At 43.8% G+C, this 17,807-nt stretch overlaps 1 protein-coding gene across 3 annotated transcripts in view; it reads right to left on the reverse strand.

Annotated features, from left to right (window-relative positions):
• Window positions 1–806: 806 nt before the first annotated feature.
• The window catches only part of DAB1 (DAB adaptor protein 1), a 419,282-nt gene continuing 402,281 nt past the window's right edge, over window positions 807–17,807 (reverse strand). For 2 of the 3 annotated variants that reach the window (XM_059898802.1, XM_059898792.1), the window contains 3 exons: window positions 14,698–14,825; window positions 14,230–14,340; window positions 1,700–1,779 (listed from right to left, as the gene is read on the reverse strand). In XM_059898802.1, coding sequence (XP_059754785.1) covers window positions 14,245–14,340; window positions 14,698–14,825 — 224 coding nt within the window. In that variant the 3' untranslated portion in view covers window positions 1,700–1,779; window positions 14,230–14,244. Of the gene's footprint in view, window positions 1,780–14,229; window positions 14,341–14,697; window positions 14,826–17,807 lie in introns of all 3 variants that reach the window. The other variant, XM_059898809.1, reaches the window with a different exon arrangement.

Below are 17,807 nucleotides of genomic sequence, written 5' to 3' on the forward strand. Positions count from 1 at the left end.
AATTCTCTGTAGGGCAAAAAATATATAGATTCTTTATGAAAATCATGTGCTAAACATACGAACCGAACACTGCACTTTTCGTCTCATAAATGTAAAAAAAGGAAGCTTAAACTCTTCTGTTTCACATACAAACAGTCCAGTGATGTCTACGGGGGTCGCTGGGAGTGGAGAAGTGGGAGGGAGTTTCAGAATCTGAAGGACAGGCCTTCAGAGCGTGAACTGTCTCTTTCTTGTTTTATGCAGAGGGCCGGTACTCTCGCGGAAAGGCTTAGATTAGCTGATGGAGTCACGTGCTCCCTTCCTGATCACTAGATGCTGACTGGCCGACAGCACCTGCCAGCTGCCCCTGAACTCCAGCTTCCTACCATACACTCCAGAGTAACATCTGGAAAGTGAGCCCCATCCATCAAGTTTGTCACATCTTGCACTCAATCTGCTACCTTCTCTACAGTGTAATGGCATTATTAAAAAGCATTTTCATTAACATTTATATTTACAAAAAAAAAACTGGCAATTTTTTTTCATTAGAACTCCTTAAAGCCATTTCCCTTAAATATTTAAAGAGTTTAATGGTAAGGTTTTTTTTTTTTTTTTCAAGTTATAAAATAAAAATCCCATTTGAATTTTCTGATGTAGAAAAAGAGATAGAGATGAACCATTGTGACCACGGAATCAGTTTGTTACTCTGAAAATTCACGTCACTATTGTTCTATTAGAAAGTCGGTTTTTAAGATCTCAAACCACATTACCAGGATTGTACCATAATTATTTGGCAAATGACTTTTCTTTGAAAATGGCACATGGAGAAGACACTGTCTGCATAGCGTCACAGCAGCAAGATATCGGAAAAATAAAAAATCTCATTTTATTGGACTTAGAGTTTAGAGCTTCTGAGGAAATCAGATGCATTTTTCATCTTTCTCATCAATGGGATTCGATGTCCTTTCCTACTCACAGAGTGAAGGTTAAACCGAAAGCTGTCTTTCTTCACCAGGATGCAGAAGAGCTAAAGGGTTGTTTTGGCAACATTCTTGATCAAAAAGAATCATCGACCACTCATCTGTCTTGTGATTTCAAGTTAATTCATTTCATATGAGGTTTTTTTTTTTTTTTTCCCCAGTTAGATTTCTTCACCAATACCTAAAAATAGTCAAAAGCAATACAAAAATTCGTACGCCCATTAATTTTCAAACATGACAAAGAAAGGAAAGGGGAAAAAATGGCAGACCAGGCCTTGTGGAGTCATGTAAATACATCATCCTATTTGGAAAGGCATATGGATGATGATATTGTGGTGACAGAGACCTCTTACTTTTGCCTAAATGACGTCAGTGCCAACCCTGATGTAACTCTCTGAGGCCTGTCACTCCAAATTTGATGTCTTTACAGTGGCCAACCGGTAGAGAAATAAAAAGAGAACTATGGTTTCACATACTGGGTCATCTTAAACCCACGTGTTAAGAGAGCTTAGACTCTTTGTCAAGTAAGCATTTGCTTGATTTGTGATTTAACGTTGGGTATGATTTTTTATGCTTTTGTGTGTTTGTTTTTGTGCTGCCATAGATATCTGCCAGCGGTTGCCAAAAACTCTTAGTTCTCTCTTCCAAACGAGTTCCATTGGGCAATCATGAATTTCTTCGTGGGATGAGGTGAGGTGAAAGAATACAACAGAGCCTGTCGCGATGCTGATTTCCATGCCAGTCTTGAAGCACCCGCCACAAGCCCGCATTGATGCTATTTCTTAGATTTGTTGATCTGCGCATAAAGAGGCTCCAGCTCCTACGGACAGAGGGACAAAGTGAGATCTGCTCTTTTCCGGATACGATTTTCTGAGACAGCATGGGAAGGAGGGTTTGGGATTAGAACAGAAAGGTGACAGTTTATGATGAATGACCTCAGGTTATTTTTGGATTATTCAATCATGGTGCATATCATTTTGGTATCTTTTTTATCCTTAAGAAGAACAACTCACCCAGTTTCGCCCCTGGTTTTCAAGCTGAGCCTGACTGCCTGTTAGGGACATCGCAGGGTCTAGTAGACAGAGCCGGACCAGCTGTGTGATATGGACAAGATACTTACACTTTCTGAGCTTCAGTTTCCCCAACCACGAAATGGGAATAATACTGTTTATCCTACACGGTTCTTGAGAGAATTAGAGAGAATATATATAAAGCCTCTAGCACAGTGCTCAGAAGGAACAGGTCTTCAGAACACGGTAACAATGATCATGAGTTAAGTGAACATTTTTCCAACACGGTTTTATGAACATCCACTTGAGGCTGCTGAAATTCCATCTCAAACCGCTCTTTGGTTTCTACAAGCAGTGATGACTGGCTGCACTTTAGAATAAGAGAAATGGCAATCGTGCCGTTAGCTCTTAGTTAAAAGCTTCTCGAACTTGTTTCGATCCACTCAGCTGTGTGAGGTTTGGCGGGTCACTCGCCTGTACCCATGGAGGCATGGAGTGTATGTCTGCACTAAGACATACACAAGGGTTTTCACCAACATATGACACAGCAAACCTCCAATCCAAATGTGTAGATGGGAAATGGCGTTTGGCCTTGTTGAAATCACTTCAGACTTTAGTTCATGTTGAAATGGCCCAGGGTGCACTGGCCAAGCAGATCAGGTCAATATTCTGGTCTTAGGCATGCATAGGCCCTTCTATTAAAGTCGGCCTTCATGCTGTCACTCTTGGATATTTGTACCAGAACTAAGTGGACACAGTGACATCTTAATTCTGTCATATTTTATATATTAGCCTGCCTCTTGCCATGTGAGTAAAGATCCCTTTTAACTGCTTATTTTCTTGAAGCAACAGATTGAACTGGCATTCTATAGCCTCTCCTGTGTGTCTGGCACCATGCTAGATATTTTCAAGTACATTGTCTTTTGAAAACATCACAACGGCCTTGTAAGTCAGGTGATTTATCTCTTTTGCAAATGAGAAACCAAGCACAGAGACGTTAAGTAGTTTGTCTATGGTCACACAGCTAGTAAGTTTGGGACATGGGACCTAGAAGTAAGGTCCAGTGCTTTTTCTCATCTATTATAACAGCTGCCATTAAAACAAAACAAAAACAAAAAACCTTCAATCTATGGTGTTGTAGAGTGTTTTGGAGTTTATAAAGCACCCTTATGTCTTATTTTATCTGCCTAACAGCCCTGGAAGTGGCTTATATTCTTTCCATCTTCACTTTGCAGATAAAAACTGAAAATCAAAGAGGTTGTGTGATCTCAAAGTCATTGTGCTGCCTGTCATGGATTTAATATATTGTACTACTTGCTTTTATTGTAAAGTGGGGATGGGTTAGAAGATAATTTTGTCCAGACCCATCATTTTACAGATGAGGAATGTGAAGCCCAATGAAGAGAGCTTTTGTTTCCCCAGAGTCACAAGGTTACTTAGTAACCGTGCCATGAATATAATCCAGGACTCCTGAGATCAGGTAGGTCCAGGATGTCTTCTTCTAGAATTCATCATCTCTGTATTCTTTCAGGAAGAAGGAGCTTCCTACCCTTTGAGGCACCCAATCCTGTAAAATAACAGATTGCCAATTTGTCCCTCGATGCTTTCCACCCATGGGACTTCATACCGGCCTTGGATACATAAAGAATAAGTGTAATACTTCTTCCAAATATCTGATGACAGAAAGTAGGAAAGCCCATTCTTCCACGCCCTACTTCTGAGTTACCACTTTCCCATTCCATCTGCCATTTTACACGTGGACCCAGCACTGTAGGTGCACAATGAAGGTCTGCTGAGTGAATGAATGTCTAGGATACACTTTCTGCTTTTTTCACTGTTCTGATCCCTTTGTCCTAAACACACTCTCCCTTGGCTTTATTCTCCCGTAATTGAATCAAAAATCAAAATCTATAGCAAGATGATTTATTAAGCACCTCATCTATTCTCTGCCAACGTCTTGAAATGTTTCAAATACCTGTGGTAAGGCTAAACATGGAACTTTACTGTGTGTTTGTGTTCTGGGGGTGAGGTGGGTGGAGCAAAGCTAGAGTGGTAAAGTAGTGAAGTACCACTGCTGGGAAACAACATTTCCTTTTGCCTATGCCGGGCTACAAGGATGCATCCTCATCTTTCCTGGGTAGACTTTCTCAGCTCACTCTGCTTTTTGGATGCCCTAAGAAGTCTGGCTGCCTTGATCTCACCCTACATTTGCTTTATTCCAATTTTGGAAACTAATTTATTCAACTGAGAATGACACCTAAAAACAGAAGAAGACAGCAGGCTCAGACAGGGTAATTAATGCCACACTGCATTAACTTTCTGCAGCTGAGATAAATATTCACACATCTCCTGCTTGCCGGAATTTAGCTTCAAATACCCATCACAACAGTGGTAACGACTGCAGTCAACTCTCAATTATCCCCACTAATGAAGGGGAGCAGTGGTGTGTAAAACCCCAAGCAGCAGATAATCCCAAAGTCTGACACTCTGATGCATTATACGTTTTGGCAATAGCTTTACCTTCCTTGTTACAGAATCTTAGACTGTCAGAGTTGGAGGGGAGCTAAGAAATCATTTGATCCAGAAATTTCTGACCTGACTTCTGGCAAGGTCACCATGGGGTCTTTAAGCTATTTTCGACATTCCAAAAAGCCTAAATGGAATCACACATTAACATAACACGCTGTTGATATTTTTTGTTTTCTTTGGTCAGATCTGACCACATCTCGGCCCTGCTTCAAATCCTTCAAAGGCTCCTCATTACCCACAGGGTAAGGTCAAAGCTCCTTCACTGGGCACATAAGACCCATTAGTCTCGTAGTCCATTAGAGCTAATAAATGTCCCTTCCAGACCATGAACCAAAAGTTACCCTTCCTGGGACTTCCCTGGTGGCGCAGTGGTTAAGAATCTGCCTGCCAATGCAGGGGACAGGGGTTCGAGCCGTGGTCCGGGAAGATCCCACATGCCGTGGAGCAGCTGAGTCCGTGTGTCACAACTACTGAGCCTGTGCTCTAGATCCCGCGAGCCACAACTGCTGAAGCCTGCACTATAGAGCCCGTGCTCCACAACAAGAGAAGCCACCGCAATGAGAAGCCCAAGCACTGCAACACAGAGCAGCCCCCGCTCGCCGCAACTAGAGAAAGCCCGCGCGCAGCAGCGAAGACCCAACACAGCCAAAAATAAAAATAAATAAATAAACTTATTTAAAAAAAAAGTCACCCTTCCGGTCACGTACATCATGCTTAAAAAAAATTCTTATGCTTCTGTCAGAATGATCTTTCTGAAATGGATTTCGTCATGCCAGTTTCCTGCTTAGAACAACCGTCCCAGCTCCTTAAGCCCCCAAGGATAATGCAGACTCCTCGGGATGGGCCACAGGGCCCTTCCAACACGGCTCCCCCTTCCCATCCGGCCTCATCTACTTCCTCTCTCTCCTAGCCTGCACCTTCTTCCCTGTACTAATGGTCCCCCCAATATGATGGGATTTCCTATCCCTGAGACTCTGCTTAGACAATTCCTTCCACCTCCAGGACCTCTCCTCATCCTGCCCCTGGGGGTTCATACTTTCAGAACCAGCCCAAATAGAAGGGCTTCCTGGACTATGCAGGTGACGTGGACCACTCTGCCCCGGGACTCCAGCAGTGCCCTGTGGCGTCTACACTGCCACCATGTTATCTCCCAGTGCCTCTACACAGTGAGCTCCGCTGCACCTTTCACGTCAGTATCCCAAATTCTGAGCACAAGCTTGGAACCTGGCAGGCGCACCCACTAACAACATGGAGCTTGAGGATGTGAAGGAGTGAATGAAAAGTGCCTCTCTTACCGGGAGCTGGCGAACACTTATGAACTTTAAGCTCATTTGTGAATCTGACATATTAATAATCTTCATTTCTAGAGGACAACGAAGTAGATTAGAAACCGTGCAGTAAAAATGAAAACAAATCAACTCTCCATCCTTTGACTTAAGTTGAATACCCTGCTTTCTGGGAGGTGCAATGAAAGAGTGCAAGCACACAGATGGGAAATCGGGCAGATCCAGGCTGGTATTCCTACTGCCAACTACTGCCTGCAGCCATAGACCACCGCGAACACACTTGCCCTTGAACAAGTTGGGTTTATTACTCATTACAACGAGGGGAACCAAGGGCAAGTCTGGAAGAGGTGATTAGAAAGGGCTTCTTATAGGTTTAGGCTTATATTAGATGTTTAGGGGGAGGGTCAAGAAAGTAAGGCTTCTCTCTGGGTTGGATGCTTTCAGGAAGCTGGAGTATGATTATCTTAATAATTCTTATCTGGAAGGCAGGTAGCATGGAGCAAGGCTAAAGCCAGGAGAGAAGAATATTTGGTCATTTTTGGAATCTGGACAATGTTCCTGTCAGCCATGGCTACCGAGGGGTCTGGATGTGTCTTGACCCACCGCGGTCACGGAATGCTTTGTGCGATGCTGGTGTTCTGTGAAATTGTTTACGTTCAACGGAACACCAAGGGCCCAGCTCTTGCTGTCAGGCTGCTGTTCCCTTTCTCACTGTCAGCTACTTAGTAACCTTAAAACTCCGTGCAGGTTACTTAACCCTTCTGGGTGCCGGTTTTCTCATCTGTAACATGAGTCTAGAAATCCTCATTGAGGATTGAAGGAGAAAATACACATTGACTGTCTGGCACAGAGCCTGGCATGGAGGAGGTACTCCAAAAACGGTTAGGTTTCTTATGTCTGGGCATGTGGCTCTATCCTTCCTTTATAGAAGATGGTTTTAGGCCTAAAAAATCACCTGTAGGTGGCTTTCCAAAGTCCATCTCCTTCATAGACACTACTTCATAGCGTAACTGGGCTGTTAGGAAACCTAATAATGGCACAGGATCCGCCTTGGGAAACTGTGTAGAAAGAATGTGGGGTTAATCTAAAGGATCTGGTTGGAGGGCCCTGTGGATGGCAGAGACTTCCACGTGTTTGCAGATGACTTTAAGTATGAAGTATGAGCTCACGTACAGAAGTCAAGTGGAATCACAGATTTAGAGTAATGATAGCATATATTTACAGAAATCTTTACAGCCTCTAAAGGGGATTCCTCGATCACATACATGGTCTCATTTGGGCATCGCAGAGTCTGTACCCTGGGTATTCCTATCTCCATTTACAGGGAAGAAGCAGGGCTCCCCAGAGTTTGGTGACTGGCCCAAGGTCACTAAGCCAGCATAGGGCAGAGCTGGGATATAACCAGCTTTGTTATTTTTTTTAGCTTTTGTACTGCAGTAAAGTATTTAGAGCAAAGCATTTGCCATTTTAACCATTTTTAAGCATACAATTCAGGGACATTCATTACAATCATCATGTTGTGCAACCATCACCATTATTTCTAAATCTCTTTCTTCACCCCAGATAGACTCTGTACCCATTAAGCAGTGACTTGCTAGTCCCCCTGACCCCCAACCCCTGGTAACTAACCTCTAATCTACTTTCCATCTCTATGAATTTACCTATTCTTATTTTTAAATCAACTTCATTGAGGTGTGATTTGCATACAATGAAATGTTCCCATTTTAAGTGTACAGTCTGATGAGTTGTGAGAAATATATACACCCATCTGGCCCTCCCCAGAGCAATCAAGCTATAGAGCATTTCCTCACCCTAAAAACTTCCTCGGGGTCCTGCTCAGTCAACCCTTCACTCCAGTGCGGCAACCACTGATCTGCTTTCGACCACTGTAGATTAGATGTGTTCTCCTGAGCCTTTCATGTAAACACACCCAGCTCTTTCCTAAGCCCACTGTCCTCTCCACTGCCACATGACCCCTTTTGTAAAATGTCAAAGCAAGAAGGGCCATCGATCTGACGGTTCCTTTCCTACAGGAAGAAATGGAGGCCCCCAGATGTGAGGGTTTTGTTTTTCTTTTTCCCCAAAGTCCGCAGGAATCAGTGGAGAGCCAGGAGGGGCAGCCCAGGGTCTGGACTCCCCTTTCTGTGCTTATTCCCTCACTTTCCCTACCTATCTCCACCTGTCTGGCTTGAAGTATAAAGGCATATAGTTTCCAATCCCACATTATAAGGAGCCCCTTTGGAAAGCCACCTAAATTGTGCGTATGACTTTGCATCCCTTTAATTTTTATTGTGTTTGTTTCTGGAAAGCTTGGCCACATGGAGCAAAGGTATGTCCAAAACAAATGATGAGTGGGGAGAAGACGTGGCATGCTGAGAAAGGTGGTCTTGGACGTGAGGTCACGCGCCATGCAATCTAGCTGCTGAGCAAGCCCATCTCTGCCCCTCTTGGGAGCCTGGGGTAAGAGCCACGCCGAGCCACGCTGGGGGTCAGACTGCAGCTAGGAGGTGAGCCAAAGCTTGAGGTCCTCAGCATTGCCCTGCCTAGGCAGCAACTTCAGCCTCAGGGTCTTTAAGCCCGAACACTTGGGCCTAGCTCAGCAGGGTCTAACATTTCCTGGCCTGATAAAATGAAAAAGGTGATGGTAACCAGGGAATGGAAATAAGGCTGAAAGAACTCAAAGTTCCACCTGAATCCATGAAAAACGCCTGGGGTTTAGAGCCACAAAGACCCCGGCAACTTCCTAACTACCTGTATGAACTGAGGAAGGCATTTCACCTGGGCCTCAGTTTCTTCATCTGTACGATGGGGTTTGTAACATCAACATCATGGGACTGTAACACGTAATAAGTGAGCTCATATGACATAAGGAATTTTAACAAGGGGCAGGAGTCTTCCTTTCCTTTTTATTCAGAGGAAAGGGAAACAATAAAGCTTTCTGACCACTTTCAGCCTGAAAATCTGGCCTTCAGAGTAGGAAAGTCTTCAAAACACAGGATGGATTTAATGACGATGCCTTAGAGACTGAAGTTGCTGCTGAACGCACTCGCTTCCAGGGGTCTTGGGTGCTGAAACCCACTTGGTGAACACAGAGGTACACACTCTGAGTTCCCAGGGGGTCTGCACATGTCCTGATCAATTCTGCACTTCCCCAATAATAATAATAATGATGGGTACAAGTTATCTGCTTTGCAGATTTACGTCACCTTTCTTGACCTTGTCACGTAGCAGAGGAGGGCACTGAGGTTGATGGCAGCCGTTCTCGGCCATAAGCAGGATGGCCTGTCCTGAGTAGGTTCCTGGTGGTCAGGAGTGGGCCCTGGATCTCACACAGATAGTCACCAGGACCCCTAATGAAGTCAACATATTTCAGGGACTTCTGGCCTTTCCGTCATTAGCTGGGAATAAGGACAGCCTGGGAGAAGGGTGCTGTTGGAAGACCTAGTTTGAGGACTGGGTCTTCCATGCTCTAGCTGGGTGACCGTGGGCAAGTTAGAGGGTCCTAGAATGTAAGCGCTAGAAGGGCCCGTGGGAATTGCTTTACCGAAGAGAAGACCAGAGGTCAGAAATGAAGCCGTCTGCCTCAGGTCACAAGCAATCAAGTCAGCGAGGCTGCTAAAACCCAGGTGTCCCGGCCTTGGTTGAGTGCTCTTAAGTTATTTAATCTGGGTCTAGATTCAAATCCTAGCCCTATTACATGTGAATCGTGTGATTTCAACATGTCATGAACCTCTCTACCTTACCTGTCATATCTGTGAAACAGGAATGATAAAAATACTTAAGAGCGTTCCCCTGAGGATTGAATTAGGTGATGTCTATAAAAGTGCTATAAACATCCTAGTAATTTTTACATTTATTTTATTAGTAGTAGTAAATGCAAGGCTACTTGCATTAGCTTCTGCAGGGTGATTCTAGAAACAGTGAGCGTGATCTAACTCAGAGGTCATCATACGACAGCCCATTGGCCCATTTCAGTGGCTGCCAGTTCTTTTGTAAATAAAGTATTATTGGCACTCATCACACCCAGTCCTTTATGCACTGTCTTTTGCTGCTTTCCTGCTGCAACGGTAGAGTAGATTAGTTGTTACAAAGGCCAGATGGCCCACAAAAACGTAAAGAGTCCCAGAGAGTGTGCTGGCCTCGGGTCTAAATGATCAGTAGCGTCTAGCTGTGCTCACTACTCTAGGGGCTGAACACCATGTTGAAATCTCCATTTCTAGTCTTTTGTTCTCCAGAGTCTCATATCCAGCAGTCTACCGGCATCTCTGCTTGGAAGTTCAAGGGCACCTCGGGTACAACTGGTCCCAAAGAAAACTGGCCTTTTTTCTGCTCAAGCCTGCAGCTCTGCCTTCCTTAGCACAGTGCCTGGCACCACCTAGATCCCCCAGTCAGGCAGGAACCTGGGGGTCATCCTAGCACATGCCCTCTTCTTCCTCACCTCCCACTTCCCTGCAGTCTTAAGCGCCTCCTGATTCCATCTTTTCACATCCCTGGGCATCATGCCCATCTCTCCAACCTGGCCGACACTGCTCTCAACCAGGCCTTCCCATCTCCCGCCTGGACTAGCTTGGCTTGGACTTGCCTCGGAGTGCTATGCCCATGAAAAGGAGAGATTATTTTTCCATTTTTGTGGTTCTCTGTTTTGAGGCTCTTTGTTATGTGATTCTATTTAAAAACAGAAGAGTAACAATAATGCCAAATACGTGTATTCTACTTTCAAAGCTTATAAAAGCACTTTCATACTCACGGTATCTTCTGATTCTGGGAGAGTCTGAGGAGGGATCTCTTGCTATGATTCGTCTTCATCCATATATGGTGACCGGGGGTTCCAGGGGCTAGCTAAAGTCCTGCCTAAGGTCACCTGCTTTGGAACCATAATTCAGACCCAAGTCCCCTGACTCTGGGCATTTCCTTTCTTTCTTTCCTTTTTTTTAAAAAATCTCTTACCAAAAGCATCTGAAGTGCTGCTTTCTTTGCCCCTAAACACTATAAATCCATCAGGTAACATTTTACATGTCTTGGGTTCCCACTATGAAGACTGGTCTTAAAAAATGACAGTGACTTATTATTTATGGCAATATCTACTGTTACTAAGGGAGACAGACCAAACAATTCCCCACTGTTACAGACGCTACTTTGACTTGACAGCTGGGAAAGTCTGATAGGCAGTTTATTTACTTAGCCATTTAACCAAATAAATGTTTTCATTTTTCTTTCATCTCCTCAAAAGCTAACATTTCGCCCTTAAAATTGCTCCAGCAACGTATCAGTGGAGTATAAATTACCTGCCATTCCCACGCCAGCCATTATAATATTATTTGGGTTCTTTTTTTTGCCCCTATTGACCCAGTCTTTCAAAGACACGTGATTCTCCCAGATGGGGGGGTAGGGGAAAAACATGAAATAATTGAAGATATTCCCCTTTATTGCTAAAACAGAAATGCTGTTTTGATATTGGCCCCGAAGCTTCCTCCTGAGAGGATTGAGGCCATCCGTTTCCTCTTACTAGGGTGCAATATGGTTTTAACTTATCAGCAGATGTCACCCCTACCTACTCAGAATTGTGCGGGCATTTCTAATAAAAAGCAGCTGGAGATAATGGGTGCAAGGGTGATAAGAAGGCTGAGACTCTTGCTCTCCAACTGTATGGAGGCAGCGGGGAAAATAGAGCCATGGACGTAACTCTCCCTGCATGGTATCCTTTTTCCAAATGCCTGGAAAGGCCCTAAGAAATTGCAGTCAGTAAATTTCCAGTTGGGTGGATGGGTGAATGGGATGGAGACAGAAAGATCAAACGTGGCTTATACTGCTATTGAAGGAGGGGCCCAAAAGGCTCATTTGGACTTCCCTTATGGGTGTCTTAAGGGATGTGTTGGCAAGGCTGGCATCAGCCTCTTGGCATGCAATTCTTGATAGGCAATTGTGTAATTGCCAGACTAAGCTTTCAAAGGGAGAAAACTGTTTCATGGAAGATTACAGCCCAGCCCTCCTTTGGAGCTGGGAACTACTTATTATGATTTACATGTGAATCTAAGATAAGGCTGCTCATTTTTTGGGAAGTGAGAGGTGGCCTGTGAGGCCCTAACAGGGGTCCTTCTGATTATGGGACGGGGCGAGCCAGAAAACTAAGAAGTAGGGTTTTTTCTTTTTCCTTTTTCCCAAAGCTATTTTGAGGCATATTGAAAATTAATTACCTGCAAATAGAAAGTAAAAAGCAAAACCTCCCAGCCAGTGGCCTGGGTCCTTATGGTAGAATTTATTCAACACGAGGACATAAGGGCTAAATGTATAAAGTCCAAGGGAGTGGCGAACCACATTTATTGAGCACATAGGATGATGATGGGGGTGGTGGTGATGGTGTTGGTGGTGGCGATGGCAACTAACAGCTCTTGGGTGCTTTCTCCGTGTCAGATGCTGTGCTAAGAGCTCCACACACATCACCTCCTATGATTATTGTCCAAACAATAAGCTTATGAGGAGAACACTATTTTTACCCTCATTTTTCAAAATAAGATGGAGAATTATTATGACATCCCATGAGGGTCACATAGCTTATAAGTGCTAGCGCCAGATTCTGAACCCACTCTTGCTCCAGAACCAGATTTTTTTAAGCCGAGTACCGAGTACCTGTCTCCATGTGCTATCTTAGTTAATGTAATGTATACACAAGGCCCTTTCAGCAGATAAGCAAACCAAGACTCAACAGCAAGTATGGTTCTTGCCCAAGATTTCCTGCTCTTAAGTAGCTGAGCTAGAATTTGAACTCAAGTTCCAAATTCTGAGCTCTTCCCACTAGACCATGCCACGTCCATTCACAACTCAACCCCGGCCTGGGGTTCTAGACAGAGCATCAAACACGGAACAGGCTGAAGCCTCACAAAACAGCCTGTACGACTGTCTCAAGCAGAACAGGCTCGTAAAGATGAGGGTGTGAAACATCGATCTGCAAATGCTGCACGTCATCTTTATTCTCTAGAAGAACTCAATTTTAGGATGATGTTGGCTGTTATGCTGATGAATGGCTCTTGTCACCTCTGGTTCATTCATCAAATTTTTCAAGGCAAGGGTGAGCATGTGAAATAAAACATATGTAAGGGGTAGAAAAACCTCTGGGGGAATCTTCCCAAGGTGTCCACCCATCATCTCCAACTTTTGTCTTTCCTGGAACATTGACTTTGCCTGTATCACGAGTTCCCCAAATAGCTTTGCAAGACTGGATTTTTAGATGGGCATTTGCATGGCATGATGTGTTCTCATGTGCTATCGTACACTGAGATGAAACATGGCAAAAAGTACGGTATGTGAGATTCTTTAATCATAAAATCTATTAGCAAAATGCACTTTCAAAACACTGTATGAGCTTTCAAGAACCATCAAAATAACTTACACGTGAACTGCGACTGATTCCGAGGTAGCCTCAGAATCCATTTACGAACAGTGAAAACTATTTACCATTTTAATGGTTCTGACCATAATGTTCAGGCCTAAAAACAGAGCTCTGTCGGTATGGCCTTGCAGTCCTACACGTTTACGGAAAACTAGAAAGGTATATGAAAATTGAACACATTTGTCAAGCAGTGACCTTAGAAATCATGCCTGGGTAACAAGGGGTACTTCTGTCTCCTGGGAAGGTTCGCTTCATCAGCCCCTCTTTCTTTCCATAAAATCAGATGTATTAAAATTCAAGTGCCAAAACCCACTTCTAGTAAATGTAAGTACCCCTCTCTTGAAGCTGCTGCTGATGGAGTCTGAAGTGGTTTGGTGGCAAAACACAGGCTGTAGCACAGGTGCAAACAGCAGAGCCTCAGAAGTGAACGTGACACGTCTCTGAGCTTTGAATTCCACTTTCACGTCAGAAAGGGTGCGGGGGCCCCTTCTGGCCAGACAAAATGGACTACCATGATCTCACATCTCTATCAATCTTATTTCAAGCACTGCTTGTTTCTGTTTCTTAGTCTGGCTTCTCGGTGTGTTTGGTTGGCGACCTTTTTTTAGATCTGCAGAGTGTAGGCAAATGCAGTTGACACACTGCTTAAAAGGTTTAAGCATCTGGACCCTATTTCACTGAGAAAGAATCAGGGTGGGCAGAATGTGTCCATCTCAGAATGTTGATGCTTTTAGACACCGAGTCCACGTTAAGTAGCTTTGACCATGCCTCCTTCTATCAACACCCACCCACTCAGAACATATCATTAATAAAATATGACCATTCCCCACTCCTCTCCTCTACCCCTACCTCCCCATATATGTCAAAGGTCATGCATCCATGAGGATAAACAAGGTGGAAAACAGACATCAGGCAAGGCGAGATGACGCAAACATCGGGGATACGCTCAGGCCAGGAGAGATGGTGCAAACATCAGGGATGTGACATCAGAGGTAACAAACAAGCAAAAGGGAAAGCGGATGGCTTAAGGGTGGGAGATCAAAAGGACAGATACCTACCCAGACCTGTGCTATCTAGCTACCGGCCTGTGGACTTATATTATCACCACTGGGCTCCCCACTGGGCTCACCAAAGGGATCACTGTTGGATGAGGCCTGTGACCCATCAGGCTAGAACACAAGAAGATAACACTTTTTTTTTTTTCTTTTCAGTAATTGAAAATATAAGACAGCTGGGCATATTTTCATGCACACATATACTCTTTTAAAGGAGGCAGCACTTCGTTTAGAGGATGCCACTTCCGCAAATGTGAGAACTTGTAGTAACAACTTAATGAAAGGATAACGGTTTTCAGCTGCTCATTTGAACATAAAAGAAAACGCCTTTAGTCACCCCTTTAGAACTTAAGAGTCTGAGCCAGCATTCTTTTCTACATAGGTTTCCTCATGCATTGTCCATTTCAGATACAGAGGTTTTAAATTGAAGAATAAAAAAAAAAAAACAGAAAGAACAAACTGGTCACTTACAGCTTCTTGCTCTTCACTTTTGCTGGGACTTTCAAAGCCCTCTTCAAAGATGTCATCGGTGGTCGGATCACTGGCGTGGGATGCAGATGATTTGGATGGAGAGCTCTGTCTAGGGGCTGGGGTTGGAGCTACATAGAGACCATGCAAAAAAAGAAAACATCCTAAGTGTCCGGCAGCAACCGTTTATACCCCACAGAAACCTCAGGGATCTGATTATATTGGAGCCAAATCCCAGGACTCCTCCCTTCCTATCACAAGTCAAATCGGTTGAACAGTTTAATATCTCCTCTGTACCTATTAATCTTGTCCTCTCCCAAACTTGATGGTCAGGAAGGAGCTGGTGGTCCACAGGGATGGGTGAGGCAGTGGTCCTCAACGGATAGTCCCAGGACCAGAAGCATCAGTCACATCTGGGAACTTGATGGTAACACAGATTCTTGGACCCCACCCTAGATACACTGACAATCAGAAACTCTGTGTTTCTGCAGACTCAAATTGAGACCTGCTGGACTACAGTCTTCTTTCTTAACTTCAGTCTTCTTTCTTAACTTCATATAATTATTTCAATAAGAATAAATAGAGAAGAGGACAGTGATATGCATTTATTGAGTGCCTTCTATGTGTCGGAAGCCATCAGAAATTTTACAGGCAATATCGCTAATCCGCATAAAGGCTCTTCGAGGTAGGGGTTCTTCCAATTTTACAGATAAGGAAGGTGAAGACTGCTAAACTGCTCAAGGCCACAGACTTGGCAAGTGGTAGAAGCAGGTTTTGTATCCTGGCACATAGTAGGTATTCGATAAACACGTGCTGAATTGAGTGTCTCAGTGATCTGGGAAAATGAATGTAGCTGATGGCAACTTCACAGCTGGCACTTTTTTCCTTGTTCCATAAGGATCTCCATTTTCTGTCCTAACCTTCCCACATTTTCCTTGTCTCCTTTATCCCAGAGGTTTATAATAAATATGGCATTAGAAACTACTTTCCTTTCAATAATTTCTTTTTCTTTTCAATAATTTCTAAATTGGCAGTGAAAATACCCAGCACTGGCTCAGCCCCAAAGGAATGGGGGGGGGGGGGGCGTGGCTTGATTTAATAGCTGAATTTCAAAAGCCATTGACAAGGCCTCCCTGCCATTACATCCCAGAATTTACAAAATCTGGCTGCTTATCAGACAGTGAGTGATTATAAAACTTGGTGAGTTGCTTTTGCCTTGATGAACCTCTCTTTAGAATGATGCTATTTATTGCGTGCCAGCAAGCTAGACACGGTGCTAGGCACTTTGCATTCATTATGCTCTCTAATATAAACCCTGCAAGGTGCTATTGTACCTATTGTCTTTTTCTGATGAAGAAACTGCGGCTCAGAGAGGTGAAGTGCCTTTCTTAGAGTTAACACAACTATGAAGCAGGAGCGCTGGGATTTAACACAAATCTGACAGTGTTCAGTCCACTGTGCTTTTCTATTTCTATCTGAGGTGTACTTTTGGTTCCTCTCCACTCAAAACATTCGAAAGGTGATGCTGATGGATAAGAGGATATAAAGATAGGTTGCACTCATTTTCTTTAAAATAAAACATTGTGTCTTTTTTCTTAATTTAAAAGGAAGTCTGTTTTGTTTCATGAGATGCCTATAGAACCAACCAGTTACAGAGAGTTTAAATGAGGTAAGCTTTATGAAAACACCTTGATATGCGATAGATGCTTAATAACTATGAGTGTAATTGGGTTCTGAACTGTGTGTGACATGGTTTCTTGCTTACTAAAGGCTGAGAACCCTGACAGAGCTGCCGATTCTGAGAGATATACTGCTCATACTTATTGGATGGAATCAGTGGGATGCAAAACTCGAAGTTTATTTATGCGAGTGTCTTAACCTTTTGAAGGTTTTGTAGAATACCTCTCTACCCTAAAACTGTGGTTCTCAGTCTAGGACAATTTCACTCCCAAGGGACATCTGGCACTGTCTAGAATCATTTTTGGTCATCATGGCTAGGGGAAGAGGATGTGTGCTACCGGGCATCTAGTGGCTAGAGGCCAGCGATGCTGCTAAACATCCTAAAATCCACAGGACAGCCGCCCACAACAAAAAATTATCTGGCCCAAAATCTCCCGCTCTGACACACGAGAGTAACTGAGTAGCCTTTGTTTTGTCCCTTCATCCTCTACAATCGTTCCAAAACGCCGCCCATGTGCCAGACACCACACAACCATCATGAGAAGTGTAGCAACACGAGGATGATGAAGACATATTCCCTGTCCTCAAAGAACTTAAACTTCCCTCTTTTATATATACAGCTGGCACACAAGTCCCTTGAAAGAGAGACATGTGTCTTCAAAAGATGCTTGCTTTTTATGCATGGCTGTCATTTCTTTAGCATTTCATTCTTTATTCATGATTCTTCCTTGAAACCCTGTGAGCTGAAGTGAAGAGAGATGCCCCCACCATGTAGATCATATGGCCTGAGAGGAAGTAGGTTGTTTACACCCATAGAAGAGGTTCATTTTCAGAACAGCATCCCAAACCTTGCTGAAGTGACATTATCTGATTGTGTTAACATGAGATTTTTTTTTGACAATTCACGGTCCTGGCTAAGCAGTAATCCATACCATCTGTGACAGTAATGAAAACGCCAACCTCACTGTTCCATGAGCCTTTTCCTTCCCCTTATCAACTGTCAAGGCACAACTATGGGTCACCAGACACCTTCCCCGGATGGTGTCAACCAGGCATCGGTGTGCCCAAGTACCTCTGGATTCTGATTGGCTGCACAGTGCTGGTTTTCCAGATGCTGGCAATAGAAAAGTGAGCTGGGATAGGATCACTGAATGCCAGAACTAGGACAAGGCACAGAGCTATGGAAGCTAGCTCACTTATTTTACCCAAGACACAGCTGAGGTTAAGAGAAGTCACACACTTGCCCAAAGACACAGTTTGGGGTGGAGAAGGCAGGATTAGAACCTCAGTCCAAGACTGAGTAAACCCACTCAGTATGCCATAACAATGACGATAAAAATACTTCCAACTCTGTGAGGGACATAATGTTTTAGTACATGTACCACTGAATCCTTTTTATGACCCTTAACCTAAGATAGATGAGGAAATTGAGG

Source organism: Balaenoptera ricei, chromosome 1 (assembly GCF_028023285.1).
Source record: "Balaenoptera ricei isolate mBalRic1 chromosome 1, mBalRic1.hap2, whole genome shotgun sequence".
Lineage (NCBI taxonomy): Eukaryota > Metazoa > Chordata > Mammalia > Artiodactyla > Balaenopteridae > Balaenoptera > Balaenoptera ricei.